Source organism: Urtica dioica, chromosome 8 (genome assembly GCF_054948205.1).
Source record: "Urtica dioica subsp. dioica isolate 48M chromosome 8, U.dioica_male_clone48M_v1_H2, whole genome shotgun sequence".
Lineage (NCBI taxonomy): Eukaryota > Viridiplantae > Streptophyta > Magnoliopsida > Rosales > Urticaceae > Urtica > Urtica dioica.
In genome coordinates, this window is record NC_142763.1 from 39,213,320 (window position 1) to 39,240,607 (window position 27,288).

General features: G+C 37.9%; 3 protein-coding genes across 3 annotated transcripts; all 3 read right to left on the minus strand.

Moving 5' to 3' along the window:
• Positions 1-4,974: 4,974 nt before the first annotated feature.
• Positions 4,975-6,002, minus strand: LOC149389726 (uncharacterized). Its single transcript, XM_089622706.1, has 2 exons — positions 5,652-6,002; positions 4,975-5,565 (listed from the first exon to the last, which is right to left on the minus strand). The coding sequence occupies exons 1-2, from the start codon at positions 6,000-6,002 to the stop codon at positions 4,975-4,977; spliced, it is 942 nt and encodes a 313-aa protein (XP_089478832.1).
• Positions 6,003-6,382: 380 nt separating this feature from the next.
• Positions 6,383-7,466, minus strand: LOC149389727 (uncharacterized). The gene is made up of 4 exons (XM_089622707.1): positions 7,275-7,466; positions 6,969-7,194; positions 6,804-6,846; positions 6,383-6,437 (listed from the first exon to the last, which is right to left on the minus strand). The coding sequence occupies exons 1-4, from the start codon at positions 7,464-7,466 to the stop codon at positions 6,383-6,385; spliced, it is 516 nt and encodes a 171-aa protein (XP_089478833.1).
• A 6,957-nt stretch (positions 7,467-14,423) lies between these two features.
• On the minus strand, positions 14,424-18,092 carry LOC149389728 (squalene monooxygenase SE1-like). Its single transcript, XM_089622453.1, has 8 exons — positions 17,574-18,092; positions 17,237-17,348; positions 16,985-17,159; positions 16,614-16,782; positions 15,953-16,171; positions 15,572-15,847; positions 14,866-15,144; positions 14,424-14,771 (listed from the first exon to the last, which is right to left on the minus strand). Exons 1-8 carry the CDS (start codon positions 17,820-17,822, stop codon positions 14,667-14,669), a joined length of 1,584 nt encoding a protein of 527 aa, XP_089478579.1. The 5' UTR covers positions 17,823-18,092; the 3' UTR covers positions 14,424-14,666.
• Between the last annotated feature and the right edge of the window lie 9,196 nt (positions 18,093-27,288).

Here is a 27,288-nt window from a genome sequence, read left to right on the forward strand (position 1 = left end):
GAGAAGAGGAATTGAATTGAATCCAAGCCAATTCCAGTCCCATATTCCTCATCCGCCATCGTCGATGCCCCTCCAAGCCTGCCTTTGTCCTCCAACTTTGGCTCCTAAACTAACCCGTAAACAATGGCAGCCACAATTCCGGCCCACAGATGCTTCATGATTTTCACGGCTGTTCCGTGTGGAGGACGAAACCTTTATTGGTCTCCATCTCGTCAGCTATGGATTCCTTAGAACCCTTGAACCCATTCTCGTTCTCTCTCGACACACCAGAACTTTCATTTGTTTTATTCATATATTTTTTGTGTTGTTTAATTATATATATTTTTAATGTTTAATTATTATATGTTATTAACTATTATGATATAATTTTTAGCTTAATTAAATTTTCTAAAATTTATTATAAAATCGTTTTTAAATCTGAGCCGTCAACGTGTTTTTCCATCCAACCTTAATGGCACAAGTAGTTATGGTATCACTAAATAATAACTGATGAGAATCGAGGAGCTAAAGTGGATGCAAGTGATCGAGGAGTTCAAATGGATGCAAGTGAACCTGAGATGACTAGAAGAAAACTTGCAAGTGGTCCATTAAGTTTGCCTAGTGGGCCTCTCACTGTTGTCAATGGTGCCCACTAGAAGAGTTGTAGTCTCTATTTATGTACATTTTATGTAATATAGTCTTACGAAAACTCTTGCTTGTAACTGCTTATTTATTAATAAAAGTTGAAACGTTGATTAATTCTTCCTTGTCTGTTTGAAGCTTTATGATAAAACCTTAGTCTTTAGTCCATAAACAAACCTACCAACATATGAAGGGACAAATATAGATTTGCATGAACAAACTCTTCATGGTTTGCTTAAAAACAATATATTCGCAATCTAAGGATCAAAGGACTATTGATCCCAGTACGATTGTTAGGAGAATCTATGATGTCTGGTTATGGGACATTGAGAGTTGGAGACTCTATAGTTCTTCTAGGTATCTTCCGAAGGTACTGAATTGACCAGTGTACATCTAGAGACAGAATAAGAACAAACCATTTAACCTCTTATGTCTCGAAGTCACTACGTATGAATTGCATCGTGCTTACCTCAATCCTGAAATGAGACATGTCATTTCATAGCTTACGTATTCTCATTTGAGAAAGTCAGAGTTCGGATTCACTATGTGATTCCGAACAGGACCTATTGGTGAAATACTAAGTTATGAAGATGTCATGAGTAACTTTGTGAAGCTCTCGTAGATATGGAATTCATGTACAAGATTGCTGAAATGCAATGTATATCACCTCGTGCTTTGTTCCTTGGAATGTGAATAAATGAACTGGCCAGTGTCCAAATTGAGTCATGACTCTTTTGGATGAATCAATGTGACTTGTTAGCTCCTCATCAATACATTGTTTCTAACTTATTCACAAGCGACAAAGGAGTTGAGGAAATAACAGCTAGAAGGGTAAAATGGTAATTTTGTAAATCCCGACTAGCTGATGATATTCATGAAGGGTAAACATAGATAATATTCAGTGGATCCACTCATCACAATTAAGTTGAACTCTTGAGTAGAAAATAAATTCATTTGAACTGAGAGATTCTCAGTGTCAACTCTTTAGTGGAATCAGTTGACATTAAGCTAAACTTGGAAAAGGTTTGTGAACTTTTGAGTCCAAGAATGTTAGCTCAAGCTTTGTTCATTTGGATCCATGAAGTCACTGCCACAAATCATATCGAGTAAGAATAGTTAAACTAGAAGCTAAGTTAAAACAAGAACGAGACAAGTTTTACGAAAATTGTCTAAAAGGGTATTTTTGTCTTTGGACAAAGGATGACATGAATGTCAATAAATTTTTGGACATAGTCATGTGATGACATATAAACACTGGGCATGTTAAGGAATTTGGGCCTTGAGGATTAATTTCATTTCATGGAATTTTACTTGAAAATTCTTAATGGGCCTTTCTTATGTTGTCATGAACAAATAAAGAAAAATCTAGAAGCACCTTCTAGATGGTGTGCACGCCCAAATCCAAGAGAAAGAGAACCAATTTTGTGTATTGATGTATGAAGATACTTGTCAAAAGAAAAAGAGGAAAGAATGGGATCGTCCAAGGCAAGGCAAGGGAGCAAAAGAGGAAACAAATCCAAGGCTTCTAGAAGCTCCTCTTGGCCGTGTGAAATAAAGGGAAGGAAGGAAATTTTGGTCATGAATATGTGATATTCTATAGAAGAGGAAACTACCTTGTTGAAGGTAATTTCTCTCCTATAAATAAAGGCCTCATTCCTTTCATTTCATTCATTTCAAAAGTTTTAGAGATTGAGAGCTTCTCTCTCTCGACTTGGCCGCCCATCTCTCTCTCTCTCTCTCTCTCTCTCTCTCTAGTTCTTTTCGTTTTTGTTTTGCCACCTAGGTCCACATTTGACCTAGTGTTTTAGCTCTTCGACTCTTAGACTTGTTCTTGAGTCGTCGTGTTTAAAAGTGCCCACACTCTAATTCCTTTCTTTCTCGAGTGATTCTTGTGATAGAAACTTTCGTGGTTACTCGAGTTTCCCGAAGAACGAAGAAAGACGAGCTGCGTGGGGAGACGAACGTTTCAACCTTCCTAAGGCTTCTCACCGTTCAAGCTTCACAAAGGTTAGTAAACGAGTAATGCTCTTTAATAGTTTTAATTTAAACATGTGCTTGCTCTTTGTCTAGGTTAGTAAAATCGTTTTACTTGTTTAAAAGAAAATTTTTAAATTCCGCCGCTTGCTTGAAGCGTTAAATCTTTTCTTAACCCTAGATCAATTCCAACAAATGGTATCAGAGCTATGGTCAAAGATATGCATGTACATGTCATTAAAACTATGAGCTTGAAAATCGTTTTCGAAAAGTTACTCGTTTTTTGACAAGTTAGGATTGTTACCTTAGTTTTTTTTAATTTATTGCTCTTGCCTTTAAATTAAAAATCATGTTGATTTTCTATGAGTTTGGGATGTTATTAAACCAATTTAGAATCAGTTATAAAAGTTTTTAATTTTTTATAATGAAAAACGTGTTTTTAAAGTTTGAGAAAATTTCGAGTAATTTTTTATAATGAAAAACATAATTTTAAAGTTTAAGCGTTAAATCTTTTCTTAACCCTAGATCATTTCCAACACTCATAAGGTTTAAGGCCAAACAATTCAAAGACGCTCTAAATGGGCTTATTCAACAAGTTAGCTCATTTGGGCCCAAAGTTTAGGAAAATCTAAAGCAAGAGAGCCTAATTACAATGATTAAGGTTCTACAAGAGTAATCATAATGCCTAGGTCATTTTTAGACGTTGGATCCACATTTTTAAAAATAAATAAGGTTGTTCACTCTTTTGGGAGTTACTTTTGTAACCACTCAGAATAGTTGGACGAATTTGGGGTGTTTATACCCATTTATTGTGTTGTTTTGTGTGTTTTTATGTCAAAAACTTTCAGTTTCAAAGTTATAAGGGCTGAGAGTTATTTGCATTTAGATTTCAGCTTTTATTACTAGTGTCTTAAATGTTGTTTTTAGAGCTTTTGGAGGAAAACGTTTTTGGCTGATTGTAAAGCCTCTCCAAGGCTATAAATAAGTGTTTAGGAGAATGTAATCAGGATACAATCCCCTTTGAATGAAATATATGTGAGTTTGTGTCTTTCTTGTTCTTGAAAAGACTTTTTGAACTTATCAAGTTTTCTTGTGGCGTTCCGCAACTTGACTTATCATCTTGATTCTTAAGTGTTCATCTTGAGTATCTTGGTGTGGCGTCATATATATTGTAGGCTTGGTTCTTATCTCTCTAGATATTGGGTCAACTCTCAACATTCTAGTCCTTTGCAGATCTTGTGGTCTTTTTTTTTTTCAATCATTGTTATTGGGTCTTATCACATTTGTTGGTAAGGATCATATCATTTGGTGTCAGAGCTTGGGTTCTAAGGAAAATTTTGTCTATCCTTGATTTTAATTTCGTTTGTTTCATTTAAAGTAAAAAAAAAAAAAAAAAGTAGGTTTTTGTCCATTTTTTTTCGTACCACTTTCAGTTTTCTTTGTTTGTGTATTCTTATCATTATATTAAAAAAAAAGGCAAAAAAAAGAAGAAAAAAAAAAGCCAAATGAAGAAAGATTTATCTTTGTAGTATTTTTGTTTATGGTCTGATTCAAGAATTGGTAATTGACCATTTAGTACACGTAGTTTGGGTTTTTTTATCTCGTATCTTATCTTTTGCTTTTGAGTCTCGAGGTTTGTTGAGTTGTTTCACACATTGAATTTCTACTCGAAACACTTGGGGCATGTTTGGTTGCAATGGGGTTTTGATAATGAGAATGAGAATGAGAATGATAATGGAATCAAGAATGAATGGAATGGAAAGAAAAATTGGATTAATTTGTTTGGTTAGTATATTGGAATGATGGTTGAATATATAATAACATGTTTGGTTATTAGCATAATAGAATGGAATCAAACTTCTTTTTACATAATTACCCTTGTTGTATATATATTAAAATGAAAAAAAGGGCTTATAATATTAATTTCATTTAAGTACACAAGTTTATATAAGAACGTATATACACTTATAAATATAATTTTATTATTATTATTATTATTATTATTATTATTATTATTATATATCACAAATTAAAAATATAGTCAGATGTCAAAATTACCTAATATATAGTCATATATGGCTGTAAATAATTATTAGCATACATTTCATATGCTAAGTATTCATTAATATGGAAACTATCATACAAATAAACAAAGCAAATATATAATTGTAACAGAAATCCATATATATGATACCTGGATCTTGAAACTGTGTATCAACCCAAAAGATGGTTTACAAAATTATATCATTTATATAATTCGTAACCCAAAAGACTATACTATTTATATACTATATAATCTACCACATACTGATAAGTTCTTTCCTTACAGACATTCACAAAAAAATTTGATATTTCCCTACTTATATCCCAAAGCTATTTTCAGAAATCTCCAGCAAGAAGACCTCTCACCCATTCATCTTTATCCTTGTCTTCAATGCTAAAAAAGTAAGAAATTAGAGCATTGTCTTGCATAATTATACGAGCTACCTTGTATCGCTCCATTTTTGAAATTGTCGTGTTCTTCTCCAATTCTTTGCCAAGGTTCATATGTTTCTCATTCATGTCTTCTCCAATAGCTTTACTCAAACGAATCGATGCTTTGTCAATGACTTGTGCAATGATTAAAGATGACTCTTTCAAGGCTTCAAACAAATCATCTCTTTCGGAAACTTTTCTCTTTTTTTTGCCTGACTTTGATGAAGCTTCAGATTGAGGTGTAGTGGATTGATGCATAGATTGTGCTTCATTCATGCCTTGCACATTATCATCACTCTCAAAAACTTCATCTTGCATGTGATTCTCAACATCATTCTCTTTGCTAGTTTCTTGTCCTTGTGTTTCTAATTCTTCAACCACATCTATCGGACCCTCTGAATTTTTTCCAGTTGCACGATCTTTTCCGTAAATTAAGGAGAGAACATCATAATATGGAAAAGGCTTGTATCGAAATGGGGCTGCATCCTTGTGACTCTGGGTTTTTTTTTTTTTTTTTAAAAAAGAGTTACTAAAACAATACCATATAATAAAGACCACAAAAAATTTAGTATGAAAAGTACCTGGAGATATGCATCCCATACGGGCTTTTCTGCCGTAACTATTTGCTTCTCTGAGTCCCATCCAAAACCACTGCAATTCGGTCCAGTTAACATTTCATGAACAACCTGAAAGTAAGACTTTAGCGTTTTCAATCTTGACCCAATGTTCGGATGAGCTTCTAAGTCGCAACCCGGTATCTTGTTGTGCAATTTTATTTCAAGAGCTTTTAAGTGACCAGCTTTGAAATTTCCTTCAGCCTTGTATTTTCCTTCATCGTGTAACTCCAACAACGACTCAATCAAGGCTTTGTCTTCTTCTTCAGTCCAAAATCTCTTATTCTGACCGGGACCTCTAACTTTTGAGCTTGTCATCCTATCAAACAAAGACCATGTTATGAAAATAAAACAAAAAAATACAAACTTTGGTAATAAAATACATAGTATGCAAATAACAGTAGGTCCATTTCATTAAATGATAAAAACAAAACAAACTTTGATAATAAAATACATAATATCCCAATAACAGTAGCTTGGTACCATTCATGAAAAAGCAACGCAAACCAATACATAATCTGGAAAAAAAAATCAATAGCTTTGAAAAAAAATACATAATATGAAGCATTCAGTTGCTCAATTTCATTACAAGAAAAAGATATAAGAAAAACAAACAATTTTTCATAAATAAAATAAATAATCTGAAAGTCATCGGGGGAACACACCTAAGACATTTCCTAAATAACACATCAATTTACTCATATATGGGTTCTCCACTCATCATACATCTCATTTGCTAAATTATTTCTCCATGTTGTCCATTCGTCTGATGGCTCAATATTTGTTATAAAGTCATCGATATTTTCTCCATCTTCATTCTCCTCCGCTTCCATATCATTATCCTCACTTGGCATGTAACTAATATCGTCGGGCATTTCTCTTCGAATAAAGTTGTGCAATAGACAGCATGCCAAAATTATACGATTTTGTGTCTTTATTGGATAGAACGACGGACTCCTAAGAATTGCCCAACGATTCTTAATTGCACCAAAACACCTTTCAATGACATTCCTAGCGGATGAATGCTTCATATTAAAATATTCTTGAGGACTATTTGGTTGAGGCCCTTCTCTCCATAGAGTAAGGTGGTAGCGTTGACCACGAAATGGAGCGAGAAATCCTGGACCATTAGTGTAGCCAGCATCTACAAGGTAATATTGACCTAGATAGGAAAATTGATGTAAGGTATAAGGTGTTTTGACCAACAATGAATTTCATAGTTGTTTAGACTATATATTGACATAATATATCTTAACAATAGTCTATGCACTACATTTGACATACCATTTGGAACTTGCAAACCGTTTCTCCTACGTATAGCATCGCGTAGCACTCTACCATCAGCCGCTGATCCCTCCCAACCGGGTAACACATATATAAATTGCATATCGGGGGAACACACACCTAAGACATTTGTTGCTACATCACCTTTTCGAGTACGATATCTAGGTCTCTCTGTCATAGGGACTCTCACTCTAATATATGTCCCATCTAATGCTCCTAAACAATTCTACATAAATAGTTTCAAAGTTAGTTAGATTCATTTATGGAAAGAAAAAAAAATCAAAGGTAGATTAAAAAGAAAAATACCTTAAATAATTTCCACCTCTCATCAGTTGAATCCTCCAAAATAGGCTCGGGTTTTTTCAATAAATCTCCATGTACTCTAATTATCGCGTGCAAGACATTATGAAAGTACTTACTAACTGTTTCCCCGGATCTCATAAACTGAAACTTGATTACTCTATTCTTGACATGATGAGCTAATATATGCAAAAACATAGCCACTTGCTCATCAACTTGTACATACTTATATGCCTTTAATCCACCTCTAGTTTCAAGCAATGTGCATAAATTTGTAAAGGCTTCCCTACTCAACCTAAGTTGTTCTTTACATGTGTTATTATTATCATAAACTAGTTGATGCACAATTTGCCTATTGATACCTATGTCAAGGGTATATAACTGTCGTCGAAGAGAAGTAGTTGTGATATAATCTTTTATTGCTGTCTCGCGCACCTTTAAAAACCACTCAACACTACGCAAAATGTTCGACCATTGTAAAAAAAGAGTCATTAACTCCTTCTTTCTTAATATTTGCTGTTGTACTAAAGATAAACGAGCCATTATCCTACAATATATACAACAAGTACAACAATGTTATTTATAAACTTTTGTTTTAGATACTATAGTAGTTATGCAATATACTGAACAATATTAGATACATGTAAGGTATCGAACTAACAATATTATTTGGCAAACAAATAAAAGCATACTGAACAAGAGATGTATTAAAAAAAAATACCGAACAAGAGCTTACATAACATTATAACAATATTATTTGGCAAACAAATAAAATAATTTATAATAAAAAATAGACAACACAATAAAAAAGCACAAACACTACAGAGTAGTGTATGAAAAAAAAAGTCTAATAGCAATTGTATTTGACAAAAAAAAGGACTGATTGTTCCTAAAAAACAATAGAGCAGAGCAACTTTGAAACTAATAATAATAATAATAATAATCACTACGCAAACAAAATAGATATATGTATAAGTTAACAAACCATTACCATATAAAACATGGGCTCAGCGGAATCAATGGAAGAAAATATCAGGTTTTTTTTTTTCAGAAGAAAATGATACAAATAGACTAAAGACTCACCTGAAAAACACAAAGCAGCTCCGACGTCTCCGATGGCGGCGTGGGTCAAGGCGGAGTTCGTCGACGACGGAGACCGACGAAGAACGGGGTAGATCTGATCGTTAGGGTTTTTGGCTTGAATAAATTTGGGGCTAGGTTTAATTTGTGTTAGCTTTTCCTGTCGTAAGGGTACTTTAAGGATATAAAAAAATAATTGGAATGGAATCCTGATTCTTTACGTACCTCTAATGAATCTCCATTCACTTAAAATGGCTGAATAACCATTGCTGTAGAATTGTCATTCTGGTTTTATTTTTTAACCAAACAATAGAATGGGCCCATTTTAAAGTAATGACAATTCTATTCCAGGCCCATTACATCAAACCAAACATGTCCTTGTTGTTTACTTAGTCTGATTAAGAACAAAAGAAAACACTAGAGTGGAAAAAGGCAAGAGTGTGAGATTATTTGAGGGTAAAAGCCATTTTATTCTAAACACGAATGTTGCCCGGATACATTATTGCAAGAAACACGTGAGCGAGTGTTTGTGAGATCCTCTAACGATTACGTTTTTTTAATAAAAAATATATATTTAAATGTCAGGAGACTAATCTGATCGTGGGAGATACGTACCACTTAATCGAAATCTTCAAATGGAGGCATTTGTGGCGTTGATGACAGAGAAGTTTGAGCAACTAAACGTGAGGATTGATGGAATAGAAGGGGTGGCAAAAAATCATGCACCAAATGTTCCCAATAGACGAGCACAAAGAGCTGAAGAAGAGGGTAATGTATCGGAAGGTGTTGAAGATGAGGCTGGTGAAGATGGTGTAGAAGAGCGTCAACACAACTGGGGCAGGTTTGGGCGTGGTAATGGGAATAGAGAAACTAGGAGGGGAAGGCCTGGAAGGGATGATGATTTAGGAGTATAAAGGTGACAATACCATCTTTTTAAGGGAGAAATGAACCTGAAGTCTATTTGGAGTGGGAGCAAAAGATGGAGATGGTGTTCGAGTGTCATAACTACTACTCGGAGATGGAGAAGGTGAAGCTCGCAGCGATTGAGTTCACTTATTATGCCATAGTATGGTGGGATCAGTTGTTGAAAGAAAGGAGGAGAAATGGAGAGCGCACGGTGGAGACATGGGAGGAGATGAAAGCCATCATGAAGAGGCGATTCATTCCAAGTTATTACCATCGGGAGTTGTACAATAAATTGCAGCGTCTAACTCAAGGAACAAAAAGTGTAGATGAGTATTTCAAGGAGATGGAGGTGGCAATGATAAGAGCAAACGTGGTGGAGGACAGAGAAGCAACGATGGCCAGATTCTTGCATGGACTAAATCGTGAGATAGCGGATGTCGTGGAGATGCAACATCACGTGGAGTTGACCGATATGGTGCACCAAGCCGTCAAAGCGGGAGGAGCAACTAAAGCGAAGGAACATGGCTAGGAGAGGACCAAGTATGTCTTCAACAAATCCATGGAGGGCAGCCCCTAGATGAGATGAATTTCCAAGCCTAAATTAGACACTTCGAAGAACGTCAAACAACAATCAGGGGCTACTCAAGGTAACAAAGAGGCTAATTCTACTAAAACGCGGATATAAAGTGTTTCAAATGTAGAGGATCGGGACATATAGCCAGCGAGTGCCCAAACAAGAGGGTTATGGTGATAAACGTGCAAGGTCAGATTGAGTCGGAGGATGAGGAAGATGAAGTAGATGAGGACATGCCACCGCTTGAGGATTGTAGCGATGGTGAATACCAAGTCAATGGAGAACTATTAGTCGCGAGGAGAGCTCTTAGTGCACAAGTGAAGAAAGAAGAAAATAATCAGCGCGAGAATTTGTTTCATACTCGATGCTTCTTGAACCGGAAGGTGTGTAGTGTGATTATTGATGGAAGAAGTTGCACGAATGTCACGAGCATTGATCTTGTCGAGAAATTGGCGCTGCCTACCTTGAAGCTTCCACGACCCTACCGTCTTCAATGGCTTAATGATAGTGGAAACATCAAGGTGACAAAACAAGTTCTTGTGGCATTTTCGATTGGCAAGTATGAAGATCAGGTGCTTTGTGATGTGGTACCGATGGAAGCTTGTCACATGCTTTTGGGGAGGCCATGGCAATTTAAAGAGCAACCTGTTACACTTGTACCATTAAGTCCCAATCAAGTTCTTGCTGATCAATTGAAATTACAAAAAGAAAAAGAAAAAGAAAGAGAAAAAGTTGAAAAAATGGAATTTGAAAAGAAAGAGAGAAACATGAGTGAAAAAGTTAGTCTCATGGTAAAAAAAAGTGAGATCAAGAGAGCATTATTCACCCATCAGCCCCTTATAGTACTCATGTACAAGGACGCCTTTTTATGTACTGATGATCTTGTCGGATCTTTGTCGAGCAATGTTGTCTCTCTTTTGCAAGAATTTGTAGATGTGTTTCTGGAAGAGGTACCTCCTGGTTTACCTCCTATTCGAGGGATCAAACATCAAATCAACTTTGTTCCTGGCTCCACAATCCCAAATCGACCAGCCTATAGAAGTAATCCGGGGGAGACTAAGGAACTTGAGCGGCAAGTCAGCGAGCTAATGGAGAAGGGACGTGTGAGAGAAAGCATGAGTCTGTGTGCTGTTCCGGTGATTCTAGTACCGAAGAAGGATGGGACATGGAGAATGTGTGTTGATTGTCGAGCCATCAACAACATCACGGTAAAGTATCGACATCATATTCCTCGTTTAGATGATATGCTAGATGAATTGCATGGATCGTGTGTGTTTTCTAAAGTTGATCTTAAGAGTGGATATCATCAAATTATAATGAAAGAATGAGATGAGTGGAAAACTGCATTTAAGACAAAATATGGATTGTATGAATGGTTAGTTATGCCTTTTGGGTTAACCAATGCCCCGAGTACATTCATGAGACTTATGAACCATGTTTTACGTGCTTTCCTTGGAAATTTTGTTGTTGTCTACTTTGATGATATTCTGATTTATAGCAAAAAAACCTTGATGATCATGTTGCACATCTAAAATTGGTTTTAGAAGTTTTGAGGAAAGAAAGCTTATTTGGAAATCTTAAGAAATGTACATTTTGCACGGATAAGCTTGTGTTTCTTGGTTTTGTTGCAAGTGCTAAAGGGATTGAAGTTGATGAGGAAAAGGTGAAGGCAATTCAGGATTGGCCAACACCTACTTGGGTAAGTCAGGTAAGAAGTTTTCATGGTTTGGCTAGTTTTTATCGACGATTTGTTCGAGACTTTAGTAGCCTTGCAGCGCCGCTAACCGAAGTCATCAAGAAGAACGTCTCATTTAAATGGGGAGCTAAGCAAGAAAATGCATTCAGACTGATCGAGAAAAAATTAACTAATGCTCCTTTGCTTATTTTGCCTAACTTCACTAAAACGTTTGAAATTGAGTGTGATGCTTCAGGTTTAGGAATTGATGGAGTTTTGATGCAAGAAGGAAGAACAATTGTGTATTTTAGTGAAAAATTGAGTGGGTCAGCCCTAAACTATCCTACTTATGATAAGGAATTATATGCATTGGTGAGGACTTTGGAAAATTAGCAGCACTATCTTTGGCCTAAAGAATTTGTGATACATACGGATCATGAGTCGTTGAAGCATTTGAAGGGTCAACACAAACTGAATAGACGACATACCAAATGGGTGAAGTTCATTGAAACATTTCCATATGTGATCAAATATAAGCAAGGTAAGGAGAATGTTGTGGCAGATGCTTTATCTCGCAGGTATGTTCTACTCTCTACTCTAGATTCTAAGTTGCTTGGATTTGAGTACATTAAGAAATTGGATGCTTCTAATTCTGATTTTGGGGAAGCTTTTGAATGTTGTTCTAGTGGGGCGAATGGAAATTTTTTTATTCATGATGGTTTTCTATTTCGTGAAAATAAATTATGCATTCTTCATTCTTCATTACGCAAAGTACTTGTTAGAGAAGCACATTCTGGTGGTTTGATGGGTCATTTTGGGGTAGCTAAGACATTGGGTGTGTTGCATGAACATTTCTATTGGCCCCATATGAAACGAGATGTTGAAAAGATTTGTGAACGATGCATAACTTATAAAAAGGCCAAGTTTAAAAAATAACCACATGGTTTGTATACACCACTTCCGATTCCTAGTACACCTTGGGTTGATATTTCAATGGACTTCATTTTGGGATTACTAAGGAGGGGGAGAGATTCTGTTTTTGTGGTCGTTGATCGATTTTCTAAAATGACACATTTTATTGCATGTCACAAAATTGATAACGCATCAAACATTGCTTACCTGTTTTTCAAAGAGATTGTTAGGTTGCATGGCATGCCTCGCACAATTATTTCGGATAGAGATGCGAAATTCTTGAGCTATTTTTGGAAAACGTTGTGGGGAAAGTTGGGAACAAAACTATTGTTTTCTACTACTTGTCATCCACAAACCGATGGGCAAACTGAAGTGGTAAATAGATCATTGTCCACTTTGTTGCGTGCTATCATTCAAAGAACTTGAAAGCTTGGGAAGATTGTTTGCCACATGTTGAATTTGCATATAATCATAGTGTTCACTCTGCAACTAAGTTCTCTCCTTTTGAAATTGTTTATGGTTTTAATCCAATAACACCTTTGGATTTGATTCCTTTACCTATTGGTGAGCAAGTTAGCTTAGATGGAAAAAAGAAGGCAGATCTTGTGAAATAGATTCATGAGAAGACAAGGCAAAACATAGAGCGACAGACTGAGCAATACGCAAAGAATGCCAACAAGAGCCGCAAGAAAGTGATTTTTTAGCCAGTAGATTGGGTTTGGTTGCACATGAGGAAGGAGCGATTCCCTGAGCAAAGGCGTTCAAAATTACTTCCAAGGGGTGACGGACCATTCCAGGAATCGGAGCGCATCAATGACAATGCCTACAAGCTTGACTTACCTGGTGAGTATGGTGTTAGTGCAAGCTTTAATGTTTCTGATCTACCATGAGGACAAATCGCTTTCAAGAGGGGGAGAATGATGAGAATCGAGGAGCTAAAGTGGATGCAAGTGATCGAGGAGTTCAAATGGATGCAAGTGGACCTGAGATGACTAGAAGAAAACTTTCAAGTGGTCCATTAAGTTTGCCTAGTGGGCCTCCCACAAGGTTTAAGGCCAAACAATTCAAAGAGGCTCTAAATGAGCTGATTCAACAAGGTAGCTCAGGCCCAAAGTTGAGGCAAATCTAAAGCAAGAGAGCCTAATTACAATGATTAAGGTTCTACAAGAGTAATCAGAATGCCTAGGTCGTTTTTAGGCATTGGATCCACATTTTTAACAATAAATAAGGTTGTTCACTCTTTTGGGAGTTACTTTTGTAACCACTCAGAATAGTTGGACGAATTTGGGGTGTTTATACCCATTTACTGTGTCGATTTGTGTGTTTTTATGTCAAAAACTTTCAGTTTCAAAGTTATAAGGGCTGAGAGTTATTTGCATTTAGATTTCAGGTTTTATTACTAGTGTCTTAAATGTTGTTTTTAGAGCTGTTGGAGAAAAAACGTTTTTGGCTGATTGTAAAGCCTCTCCAAGGCTATAAATAAGTGTTTAGGATAATGTAATCAGGATACAATCCCCTTTGAATGAAATATATGTGAGTTTGTGTCTTTCTTGTTCTTGAAAAGACTTTTTGAACTTATCAAGTTTTCTTGTGGCGTTCAGCAACTTGACTTATCATCTTGATTCTTAAGTGTTCATCTTGAGTATCTTGGTGTGGCGTCATATATATTGTAGGCTTGGTTCTTATCTCTCTAGATATTGGGTCAAGTCTCAACATTCTAGTCTTTTGCAGATCTTGAGGTCTTTTTTTCCAATCATTGTTATTGGGTCTTATCACATTTGTTGGTAAGGATCATATCAATAACATGTAATATTTTTGCCAGAGAAAAAAAAGAATGAGTATACAAATAATGTTTTGTCTAAATTTGAGTATTATTGCCGCTATTTAACAATAATAACATGCGGTATTTTTGTCAAAGAAAAAAATGAGTATATAAATAGTGTTTTGTCTAAACATTGAGTATATAAGTAGTTTAACAAGAATGAAATAGACATGTGATCTGTGAGAAAATTGTGATATGTAGAGAAAAGAACCAAGATATAGTAAAACAACTCATTCACTATAAGGTTCAGTGTAGTACAAATTTTGGGAAATATATATTTCTCATGAAGAAAAGAATAAAAATGTAGAGCATTTTAATTATATCCTATCTATATACCATCTTAATTCTTCCTTAATTTCTAAAGGAGATATTTATAACATATTCTATCATTTTTTTGTGCGTGTGTTTAAAATTTATTGTTTACATTCTTTAATTTAGAGGAGGAGCCCTATAGTAAGCTGGGATGGTGGCTGGAAAAAACATTTGTCTGACTCCTTCATCCTTGATGATTGGGAAAATAATCCCGGAAGCACACTGAACAAAAAAAAATAGTAACAAGAATTAGGGAAGCCAATTTTTAGGAATTTAGTAGAAACAAAATTAAGGATAATGATCAGTATATATTTACCAAAATAATCCTAGCACTGAGCCACATACGCTTAGGCGAAGGGAACGGTAGCAACAATCGTCCAACACCGTAAATAGCAACGGCGAAAAAGTGGAGAAACAAGACTATCGGGCGAGGATTCAGTCCCGATAGGAGAGACACGGGCCCGGTCGAGCAAATCCCACCGAGGCTCAAGTAATCAAAGCAAGCTTGTCGCATTTCTTGCCTTGCTTCGTCTGGGGAAGCGCTAAATACTTTGTATAGCGCCCCCGCCAATGTATTTATGGTCGACGCCACTGGCTGAAATAAAAAAAAAATTGATATACGAACTTGAATAAGCGGGTTCGGTAGTGCACTTGTTGCAATAAATGTTACGGCTAACCGGTTAAACTTTGATCATTTAAATGGTTAGTGGTTAACTTTTAGACGGTTAACTAATTCATCGCTAGTTTCAATATTTTTTTTTTTTGTGGTTTTAAAAAAACGGTTAACTATGAAATAACCGCAAAAATCTAATCGCTTATTTAATTTTAACTAAAATAAAGGGTTAAACTCAACTAATGGATTAATTTTAATCGGCTATAATAGAAATTAATTGACCGATTAAAGTGCTCACATTAAGATGTCATTATGCTCATAAAAAATGACTTGGTGGTATGTTTACAAATCGTGATGTTTGGAATTTTTTTTAATTCAATAGTATTTATTTATTTATTTTATTGCATACCTTGCGGACAGTGTAGAAAGACTCGAGGTAATTGCAAAGAGCGGGCGCGTCGTGGAGATTTTGGAGAGGTCTGAGGAGGTCTCTGAGAATGACAATGTCGGAGAGAGCGACAGTCATTCCTCCGCCGGTCAAAGGATGTCGCATGTTGAACGCATCCCCCATCACCAACGCTCCCGGGGTCGGGTTTGGGATCGCAGGCATGCTTTTGTTCGGCATCGTCTTTATTTTTCCTTTCTCAATTGCCGCTACAAAAGCCGTTTGAAGCTCTTGTGGAATCTAAATAATTCCCAAAAAATGAATAAATTATTAAGAGCGCATTTTTAGTCAAGCAAGCACGGATCCACCAATATCATTTGGAAAAAAATTAAAAAAAAATAGTACCTGTGGGACGACTACGGTTTTAAGGTAGTTAGCCATTTCGCCGGTGGCCATGGACGGTACTTTTTGGCCGGGGACATCGACGAGGCATCGGACCTCGGTGTCACTAATCGGGTAAAACAAGATAGGTGAAGGGTCTGCCAAAATCACATGCCCATGATTTGCAAAAGGAAGCTCACAAATTTCCAACACAAGACCAACAAAGCACGATGGATTGTCAACCTGCATGAGAAAACATAAGTAAAGAGGCTCGGGGTCGATTTATGTCGGTACGCCTGATTTTTTTGGTCTTCAGTAGATACTAGACGGGATATCAAAATACAAATAATCCATTTTTTTTTTATGTATTTCTAACGAAAATCCAATAAATACACGAAATCCTAGGGATAAAATGTTGTCGGAAGTCCAAAATTTATTCAATTCTAAGGATTTCTTATAAATATAGAATATAACAAAATTTAAGTTTAAAAACAAGTAAAATTTCTATGTAAATTTTATACTGGATTTTTTATTTTATTTTGTTGGCATTTCTATAAAATAGAATTATTAGCCGATCATCGAGAGAACCGGGATTTTAATCCTTAAGTATGATATAACATTAACATATAGAGAGGGGAAAATTTAAGTTTTTACTCATTTTGTGTGTGTATTGGTTAATTATTACCTTGGGAACACAAAGAGAGCGACGCAGATTTGAGAAACAGCCGTCGCAAACGATGGTTAACGGCGCGAAAGCTGCGATTTCTTCACCGGACTTGGTTTTGTATTGAACCCCTTTGACTCTCCCTTTCTCTTCAACTAATGAAGTCACTGTTCCTTGTTCCAGTCTCACACTACAAAAATCAGACAAACCAACCTTATCAGAAAATATTTTAATTAGAGAAAATTCGAAGATTAAAAAAACTCCTAGTTAACGGTCTTGGCAACATTTATAAGAATAATTAAGATACTTTACAATTATAATCAGTAATTATGTACATATATCAAATATTTATGTATAGATATTTGAAATTGCTAAGAAAATGAAATTAATACTTTGGGAGAGACGAAGCTTTTTGTCGCATCTTTTGAATAAAACGTCCGTTGTGAAAGCTTCTTCCGGCGACATCCGATCGGTAATTCTCCAAAGGATATGAAAGTTTTGCGCTTTTTCCATCTTTGTAGATTGCGTACCCGAACACCTTTTGAGCTTCAATTTCTTGCACACAATCTAAATTGAAACATGAATATATTTTAATTAACAAGACAAAGGCTTTGTGATCACAAGTTTATGTTTTTGGTAATTACCGTCTAGACCCAACTCAATTAATTTGAGATAGCCTCCTGGCTGAAGAAGTTCACCCACAATTCTGTCTGGCTCATTCAAGTCCCTCTCTATCACATGAACTTTGCGTCCTTCCTATAACATCACAAAACGTCACCATTTCATTAAATTACAACCGTTTCTACCAATTATCTTGAATAATAATACATGAAGACTTTTAATTAGAATAAAATGAAAACGAAGAAAATTGAAAAATACTTCCCATGGTTAATTCATCATATACAATGTTTTTTCGTTTTTTTTTGTTGTAAATATATTTTTAGATCAAGAAAATAATTAAATATATATATTAATGATTACCTTGGCGAGCGTATAAGCAAGAGCTGCGCCGGCGACACCCGCGCCGACGATGATGACATCTGTTTTTTCAGTGCAAACTTCACCGGAAGAGGGCGAGTAAATTTTCTCATTTTTATAAATTTTGTTGTTATTTTCCATTGAAGAAGAAGAAGCTTTGCTATTCTTTTTTCCATTGTAACGAAACAAGAAAACTAGCCCAAGCAAATACGAAGCTACAATTCCACCAACCACATACTCATAGTAAGCCATATATAAACGTCTCTCTCTCTCTCTCTCTCTCTCTCTCTCTCTCTCTCTCAACCAAAAAGAGTATTTGATCTCCTTCTTCGTCTCTAACTTCTTCTTTCACTTCTCTTCTCTCCTTTACGTGATGGTATGCATTTAGTTTTATAATTGTTTGTAATGCAAGCTTTTAAAAGACTAACAATATGGTGCATTTATAGCGCTGGCAAATGGTTGTTAGGTTTTATTTTTTTAACTAATTGGGTGTGACGAGAACGTGTGAGTGGATTATGAACTTTCTTTTTCTTTATAAATTTCTTCTCATACACAGCACTAAATATCCATGAATAATTAATTATGTAATTTTAACCGAATAAAAAATATAAATTAATTAGGAAGGCAAGCATTAATGGTGCAAAATGGGTCACCCCACATGTTAATTAATTGATATGATTGGCGTCATGTATTAATTAATTATCAATTCACACACATAGTATCCATATAAAGATAGTCAAAAACTAGTTGCGGATCAAGAGAGCTCTCCATGTTGGACTATAATTTTGGTAAGTGTGATTTGGTGGATCAAAACGTGTTCAACGTTGAATAGCAAAACATTATAATTTGCTCATAATTTATCTCCACGATAATCCATTTTCATCGATAATTTGTTTTTAAAATAAACATTTTTTTGAGTAGCTAATTCTAAAGATGGTTTGGAAGCTCAGTCAAGTCCACAGATCTAGCTAAGTCAAGTCCACGGATCTTTAGTGGTTCTCTGTCCATACACGATTACCATAATTTGTTGACTTCATTATTAAATGGATGACTTACTTTATTTACTTTCTGAATTGCATGGCATTTTCTTATTTGGTTAAAGAAAACATAAGTAAAACTATATGTTTCTCTTTCTTTGTTATTTACTCCTTCTTTCACTCTAATACTATCTTATACGTTTTAGGTCCCCTTCCTGCTCTTCATTATTTGCATCTATTATGATGAGATGAGACGTGTTTGTAAATTATGTTTTAGGAGGGTAACCTCTTTTTTTTCTTTCTTTGGAAAATTAAAGAGGGTAACAATTTGTTTTTTTTTCATTCTTTGGAAAATTAAGGAACCTTTATTATTATTATTTTTTTTTTTTGTGGGAACCTGTGATTGAATGAGTTGAATTTTTCCATGTACATTACCAGTATCGGCTTTCCCGTGCACATATGAGTTGAGTTTTATATGGACCAACATTTTATATCTTATTTAAATAAAAAGGACTTTGTTATGCCAATAAATGAGCCACAGTGCTTTAGGGAAGAGAAAAAAAATATCTATGTGTTACGGGATAAATTAGTCGGACATCGAGTAGAATAGTCGGACTCCCGAGCAGCAAGAGGAATCCAGCACCGAGCTCAGGTTAAGTAGACCCAAGGGCCATCCATTGAAAAGGAACGAACCGTTCATAAGTTAAGAACGAAACCCACCGATCAGAACTTCGGAGAGAAGAGAAGAACGTGGGTCAAAGACTAGTCAAAACCAAAAGAAAACATGTTTCAAACTCTAAAACGCACACCCTGACGATTCAGGAACCATACGAAGAGTATTAAGCGTCCACCTCAGCGAGAGATAAGAGGCAGTTACCCAAAACCGTCCAGAACGTGGGATTGATCACCCCACGTTCCCCAGAATAACCACCAGAGACACGACCACGAGGCCACACCAGACGAGTATAAATAGAGGCTGCGGCACAGAACTAAGGAGGAACTTTTTCACGCACTTTCTTTCACTTAAAACCTCTAGAAAACACTGCTCTCTTGTATTAGATTCGTCTGTATAAAGAGAAAGTCTTGCCTAAATCATCTCTGTACTCGGAGCCCTTGTACTCAGAGTCTGTGTATTTTCGTGAGATATTGTTGTACTAATTTTACAGGTCAACAGTTGGCGCTAGAAGGAGGGGGACCAGCTGAAGAATATGGCTAGTTCGTCCGCACCCGTGAACGCTGTCTCTAACCAGGAAACAGAGATAGAACACCATAACCGCACCCTGCCTTTCACCTCGGAAGAAATAGCTGAACTTCTCCCGGAACCCAGCCTCAAAGAACAGTTCAGACAGATGCAAGAGCGTCTCTCGGTCTTAGAGGCAAATAACAGGGAATTGAAGAGAAGGCTGCAAGCGAAAAAGGTCACATTGCGAAGCGCAATAGTGATCCCAGATGAAGAGCCCTCACACCGATCAGGGAAAGAACCCATCGGGCAGGATCCGCAGGTTAAGAAACCTCGGAGACATGCTAGAGATCGGTATGAGAGGATGGAAGATGATTCTGAGTCCGAGAAGGAGCAGTACAGTCAGGAAAAGATTCCTGATCGGTACCAGTCCACCATGGACAAAGGTCATTCAAGCACTTTCAGGCACATCTTAGAAAGCTCGGAGACCGAAGACAGTGCAAGCACCAACAAAACAAATTTTAGAAGATTGGAACGTCGAATCGAAGAGGTAGCCCTAGGTCAGAAGGAGTCTATTCCGAAAGTTGGAGAAGCTGTCTCCCCTTTCACAGCACGCGTGTTAGAACACCCGTTGCCTGATCGTTTCAGGATGCCAAGCATCCCAGTATACGATGGAAAGACCGACCCGGGAGACCATATAGACACTTTTTCTTCTTGGATGCTGTTGCAAGGAGCCGGACCAGAGGTTATGTGCAGAGCTTTCTCTATCACTCTAATTGGCTCAGCCAAAAGGTGGTACAGAAAACTAAAGCCAAACTCCGTAGGATCCTGGAAACAGCTATATAGAAAATTCATGGAACAATTTGTCGGCTCCAGCTCAGGGAAAAGTCCCAAAGAAAGGCTGCTAGCGGTGAGACAAGCCCATGACGAATCTCTAAAAGACTTTATTAATCGCTACTCGGAACAAGCTCTTCGAGTTGACGATCTGAACGAAGACTTTAAGCTCTTCGGGATCTCCTCCGGCGTCCGAACATAATCAGAATTCTGGTGGTCGCTTCAGAAGACTAGTCCAAGGGATTACAACGATTTTCTGAAGAGAGCCCAGAAGTATATCAACGCAGAGGAAGCAAGGCTGGCGGCAAGAAAAGCAAAACCGCCAAAGAGCTACCGAGAAGAGCATAGGGAACGACATTCCGAGGACAACCGTCCACCGAAGAAGAGCCGGTCGGGAGCAGGACCTCTGAAACCCTTTTCCAGTAAGTTCGATAAATATCATAAGCTCAATGCCCCGATAGAGGAGATATTTAGTCTTACACAGGACAAAGAGGATTTCCCCAAGCCAAGACCGATCAAGAAAGATATCTCAAGAAGAGATAAAACAAAATATTGTGCTTTCCATGCGGACATCGGTCACCGCACTGCCGACTGTTTCAACCTCAAAGAAGCTATAGAAGCTCTAATCCGAAGAGGAGCGCTGAAGAAATTTAAGGCCGAGCAAGGGGACCAAGAGGAACAGAAAGGTGAGGCGTATGCTGAAATTTCACTCATAGTCGGAGGATCACATGTGGGAGGAACCTCAAGGAGCGCTCAAAAGAGCTATGTGAGAGAAGCCTATGCGGGACCCCGACAAATCTTGTTTACAGCCGAGCAAAGGCCTAACAAGATAGCTAAACCAAGCTCGGAGCCTATCACCTTTTCGGCAGAAGATGCTCGGTGGGTGATGTTTCCTCACAACGATCCATTGGTCATATCAGCTCTTATTGGTAACAGGAATGTACACCGAATATTGGTGGACACTGGGAGTGCTGTCGACGTGCTCTATGAAGACACGTTCAACAAGATGGGTCTTAAGCAAGATGCATTAGCTCCTTCTCCTGAAAAACTTTATGGATTCACAGGAGACTCAATCCAGCCTAAGGGAGTAGTACCACTCCCAATAACTGTGGGAGAAAGCCCGAGGAGCAAAACCACTAACACGACGTGGGTGGTGGTCCCCGGAAAATCTTCATTCAACGCAATCATTGGCAGGCCAACCTTGCAGTCTCTCAGGGCTATCGCCTCCATAGAATATTTGAAGATGAAGTTTCCTACCGAACACGGGGTAGGCGAAGTAGTCGGAACTCAGGCTATCGCAAGGAGCTGCTATGCGAATTATCTCAAAGAGAGTCAGGACAAAGATGTCCACAAAGTTATGATGATCGAATCGGACTTCGACCCACGCCTTCCGAGCCGAGAAGAAATTGGCCCAGGAGACGAAGTCGAGGAAGTCGCTCCAGATCCAAAACAACCTGAGAAGAAGCTCAAGATTGGAAAATATCTTGAATCAGGTACCAAAAGTAACTTAATTACTCTCCTATCTAATAGCTTAGATATATTTGCCTGGTCACAGTCCGACATGACGGGGATAGATCCTCAAATAGCATGTCATAGGTTAAATATAGATCCTAAAGAAAAACCTATCAGACAAAAGAGAAGGGCTTTAAACTCCGAAAGGTATACAGCCCTAAAAGAAGAAGTAGACAAACTGATTTCTAACGGATCAATAAAAGAAACTAAATATCCTAAATGGGTAGCCAACCCTGTCCTGGTCAAGAAACCTAACGGGAAATGGAGAACTTGTGTGGATTTTACAGATCTGAACAAGGCTTGCCCTAAAGATAGTTTCCCTATGCCGAGAATAGATCAGTTAGTAGACGCCACAGCAGGCCATGAAATTCTAAGCTTTATGGATGCCTACTCTGGCTACAATCAAATCCCTATGTATGGTCCCGACCAGGATCACACGGCATTCATAACTGATCGAGGGCTATACTGCTACACAGTAATGCCCTTTGGGTTAAAAAATGCTGGAGCGACGTATCAAAGATTAGTAAATCGAATGTTCGCTGAATTACTCGGGATTACGATGGAAGCATACATCGATGATTTGCTAGTTAAAAGCCGAAAAATAGACGAACATACGAATGATCTTAGAAGATCATTCGAACTTCTAAGGCAATATCGCATGAAACTAAACCCTCTAAATGTACGTTTGGTGTCTCTGCAGGTAAATTCTTAGGTTTCATCGTTCATGAACGAGGCATCGAAGTGAATCCAGAGAAGATCACAGCCCTATGGAACATGAGACCACCACGAAACATCAAAGAAGTGCAAAAATTGACAGGATGCATAGCTGCATTGAGTCGTTTTATCTCAAGGTCTACCGATCGAAGCATTCACTTCTTCAATGTACTCAGAGGCTCCAAGGAATTTGAATGGACCAAGCAATGCGATGAGAGTTTCGAGTCCCTAAAAGAGCACTTGGCATGGCCTTCGACTTTAAGAAAAGTACAGGAAGGAGAGCCCCTGGAAATTTACCTAGCCGTATCGGAGCATGCAGTAAGTTCAGCGCTGATCAAAAATGAGGGAAAACACCAGGTCCCGGTTTATTACACTTCGCGGCGCCTTAACGAGGCGGAAGGAAGATACCCGGAACTCGAAAAGCTAGCTTTCGCCCTCATCACTGCTTCTCGGAAGCTAAAACACTACTTCCTCGCGCATCCGATTACAGTCCTCACCAATTTCCCACTGCGCCAGGTGCTGCAAAAACCTGACGTGTCCGGTGTTGGAATCGATCTAGGGTTTGAGAAAATAATTAATGCTTCGGTAAGCGGCGGAATTTTAAAAATTTTCTTTTACAAGTAAAACAGTTTTTACTAACCTAAACAAGTGCAAGTACATGTAATTAAAAACCAATATGAGCTAGAAGTTTACTAACCTTTCTTGAAGCTTGAACTTTGAAGAAGCTTGTGGAAAGTTTGCAACGCTCGTCTCCCCTCGCAGCACGTCTCTCTTTCTTTCCTCGGCACCTCGAGCAACCACGAAAGTTTCTATCACTAAATCACTCGAAAAGAAGGAATCAGTGAATGGGCACTTTTAAACACTACGACTTAAGAACGAGTCTCGAAGTCGCAGAGCTAAACACTAGGTCGAGTGAGGACCTAGGTGCCAAGACAAGAAAAATCGAAAATAAACTTAGAGAGAGAGAGAAGAGGGGCGGCAACCACAAGTTCTAGAGAGAGAAGCTCTCAATCTCTAACTTATGTGGAATGAATGGAATGAAGGGAATGAGGCCTCTATTTATAGCGGAGGTTTTACCTTCAATAAGGTAGTTTCCTCTTTCATTGAATATCACATATTCATGAGCAAATATTGCTCTCCTTCCCTTAGAGTCACTCGGCCAAATAGGCTTCTAGAAGCCCTTGGATTTGTTTCCTTTTTTGTTCCATTCCTTGCTTGTTTCTTGTGTTGGGCGCCTACCTCTTATTTCCCTTAGAGGAAATTTGTTTCCTCTTTTTCTTTTGGCAAGTATCTTCATACATTTATGCACAAAATATTCTCTCTTGTCTCTTGGGTATTTGGGCGCCTATAGTGATGCTAGAAAGGCCTTCTAGAAGCTTTTCCACTTGTTCATGACAACATGAAAAAGGCCCATTAAGAATTTTCAATAAAATTCTTATGAAATGAAATTAATTCACAAGGCCCAATAAACAAGTTATGGCCGAGTGACATTAAGTCATCAAATGAACTTGTCAAAAAAATTTATTGACATTCATTTCATCCTTTGTCTCAAAAGACAAAAATACCCTTTTAACTATTTTCGTTCTTGTTTTGACTTAGCTTCCAGTTTAACTATTCCTATCGATGTGATTCGTGACAGTGACCTCATGGACCCAAATGAACAAAGCTTGAGCTAAACACTTGGACTCAAAAGTTCACAAACCTTTTCCAAGTTTAGCTTAATGCCAACTGACTCCACTAAAGAGCTGACACTGAAAATCTCTCGGTTCAAATGAATTTATTTTCTACTCAAGAATTCGACTTAATTACGATGAGCGGATCCACTGAATATTATCTATGTTTACCCTTCATGAATGTCATCAGCTAGTCGGGATTTACTAAATTACCATTTTACCCTTCTAGCTGTTATTTCCTCAACTCCTTTGTCGCTTGTGAATAAGTTAGAAACAATGTATTGACGAGGAGCTAACAAGTCACATTGTTTCATCCAAAAGAGTCAGGACTCAATTTGGACACTGGCCAGTTCATTTATTCACACTCCAAGGAACAAAGCATGAGGTGACATACATTGCATTTCAGCAATCTTGTACATGAATTCCATATCTATGAGAACTTCACAAAGTTACTCATGACAGACTCACAACTTAGTACTTCACCAATAGGCCTTGTTCGGAATCACATAGTGAGTCCGAACTTTGACTTTCTCAAATGAGAATACTAAGGTGTGAAATGGCATGTCTCATTTCAGGATTAAGGTAAGCATGATGCAATTCATACATAGTGACTTCGAGACATAAGAGGTTAAATGGTTTGTTCTTATATTGTCTCTAGAAGTGCACTGGTCAATTCAGTATCTTCGGAAGATACCTAGAAGAACTATAGAGTCTCCAACTCTCAATGCCTCACCAGACATCATAGATTCTTCTAACAATCATACTGAGGTCAATAGTCCTTTGACCCTTAGATTGCGAATATAACGTTTTAAGCAAACTACGAAGAGTTTGTTCATGCAAATCTACATTTGTCTCTTCGTAAGTTGTTAAGTTTGTTTATGGACCAAAAGACTAAGGTTTTATCATAAAGCTTCAAACAAAGAAAGAATGAATGAACGTTTCAACTTTATTAATGAATAGATAGGAAATTACAAGCAAGAGTCTTCATGAGACTTTATTACATCAAATGTACAAAATAAAGACTACAACTCTTCTTGTGGGCACCATTGACAACAAACTCCCACTTGACTCAAAGAAGGTGTGTGTAGTCCTTCATGCCTAATCCCTCACGATGTTGGTCGAAGACCTTGTTCGCTAGGGCCTTGGTGAATGGATCTGCGAGGTTGTCCACCGTTGAGATCTTCTTCACTTCCACGTCTCCGCGCTGCACGATCTCTCGAATCAAATGGTATTTCCTCTCAATATGCTTAGAGCGCTTATGGCTTCTAGGTTCCTTTGAGTTAGCGACAGCCCCACTATTATCACAATAAATGGTCATGGGCTCGTCGACGTTTGGAACAACTTCCAAATACTTAAGGAACTTTCTAAGCCATACAGCCTCTTTGGATGCTTCACAAGCAGCCACATATTCTGCTTCCATTGTGGAGTCAGCAATGCAAGATTGCTTAATACTTCTCCACACAACAGCTCCACCATTAAGGATGAACACAGATCCCGAAGTGGATTTCCTGGAATCCTTATCCGCTTGAAAATCGGAGTCGGTATATCCCGTCATAGTCAGGTCAGTACCTGAGTATGTAAGCATCAAGTTCCTAGTTCTTCGAAGATACTTAAGAACATGCTTAACAGCAATCCAGTGCTCGGGTCCAGGGTTGGATTGGAAACGGCTAACTACGCCAACGGCGAAACATGTATCAGGTCTAGTGCAAAGCATAGCATACATGAGGCTTCCTACGGCAGAGGCGTAAGGAATCTTCCTCATGTCTTCAATCTCTTGTGCAGTCTTGGGAGACTGGTCCTTAGAGAGTGAAACTCCATACCTAAAGGGTGTTTGACCCCTCTTGCAGTCTTGCATCGAGAAGCGATCCATCACCTTATCAATATAAGATGCTTGAGAGAGCGACATGGTCCGGTTTTTCCTATCTCGAAAGATTTGGATCCCCAGAATGTACGCGGCTTCTCCTAGATCCTTCATATCGAATTGCTTTGCTAGCCAGACCTTAACCTCAGATAACTTACCCACGTCATTACCAATGAGTAGTATATCATCGACATATAGTACCAGAAACACAACTTTGCCTTCGTGTATTAACTTGTAAACACAAGGCTCATCTATTGACTGTTCAAAGCCGAAGCTCTTTACAGTTTCATCGAATCTAATATTCCATGACCTAGATGCTTGCTTTAGTCCATAAATGGATTTAAGCAACTCACAAACCTTGGTCTCTTGTCCTTTATCCACGAAACCGTCTGGTTGAGCCATGTAAATGCGCTCGTCAAGATTGCCATTCAGAAAGGCTGTCTTGACATCCATTTGCCAGATCTCATAGTCGAGAGCTGCAGCTATGGATAGGAGTATGCGGATGGATTTAAGCATCGCGACTGGCGAGAAGGTTTCTTCATAGTCAATCCCTTCTTGTTGGGTATAACCCTTCGCCACAAGTCGTGCTTTGAACGTCTCGACGTTCCCATCAGGACCCCTTTTCTTCTTGTATATCCACTTACACCCTACGGGTTTAATCCCTTCAGGAAGGTCTACAAGTTTCCAGACTTTGTTGACATACATCGAGTGCATTTCAACTTTCATGGCGTCAAGCCAAAGGTTTGATTCAGAACAAGCCATCGCTTGGCTATAGGAAACAGGGTCATCCATGTCGGAGACGGCTACAAGAGAGTCTCCATAAGACATGTACCTGTCAGGCTGTTGAACAGCCCTCCCACTACGTCTAAGTACTACTTGACGAGATTCTGATGAGTTAGGTTGTGTTTCAGTTGGGGTAAGAACAGTTCTTACAGATGAGGTAGAAGCTTCCTCACCCAACTTTTCT

What these genes read in the sequence shown, in the direction of transcription:
- LOC149389726 (XM_089622706.1), bottom strand. Translation starts at nt 6,002, where the DNA reads ATGACAAGCTCAAAAGTTAGAGGTCCCGGTCAGAATAAGAGATTTTGG. An exon ending in TATGGGATGCATATCTCCAG is followed by an intron (nt 5,566 to 5,651) that starts GTACTTTTCATA and finishes AAAAAAACCCAG; the next exon opens with AGTCACAAGGATGCAGCCCC.
- LOC149389728 (XM_089622453.1), bottom strand. Translation starts at nt 17,822, where the DNA reads ATGGCTTACTATGAGTATGTGGTTGGTGGAATTGTAGCTTCGTATTTG. An exon ending in AAACCGTAGTCGTCCCACAG is followed by an intron (nt 15,848 to 15,952) that starts GTACTATTTTTT and finishes GGAATTATTTAG; the next exon opens with ATTCCACAAGAGCTTCAAAC. An exon ending in TCAGTGCTAGGATTATTTTG is followed by an intron (nt 14,772 to 14,865) that starts GTAAATATATAC and finishes TTTTTTGTTCAG; the next exon opens with TGTGCTTCCGGGATTATTTT.
- LOC149389727 (XM_089622707.1), bottom strand. Translation starts at nt 7,466, where the DNA reads ATGTTTTTGCATATATTAGCTCATCATGTCAAGAATAGAGTAATCAAG. An exon ending in CGGTTTGCAAGTTCCAAATG is followed by an intron (nt 6,847 to 6,968) that starts GTATGTCAAATG and finishes TTTCCTATCTAG; the next exon opens with GTCAATATTACCTTGTAGAT. An exon ending in GGCTACACTAATGGTCCAGG is followed by an intron (nt 6,438 to 6,803) that starts ATTTCTCGCTCC and finishes CGAATGGACAAC; the next exon opens with ATGGAGAAATAATTTAGCAA.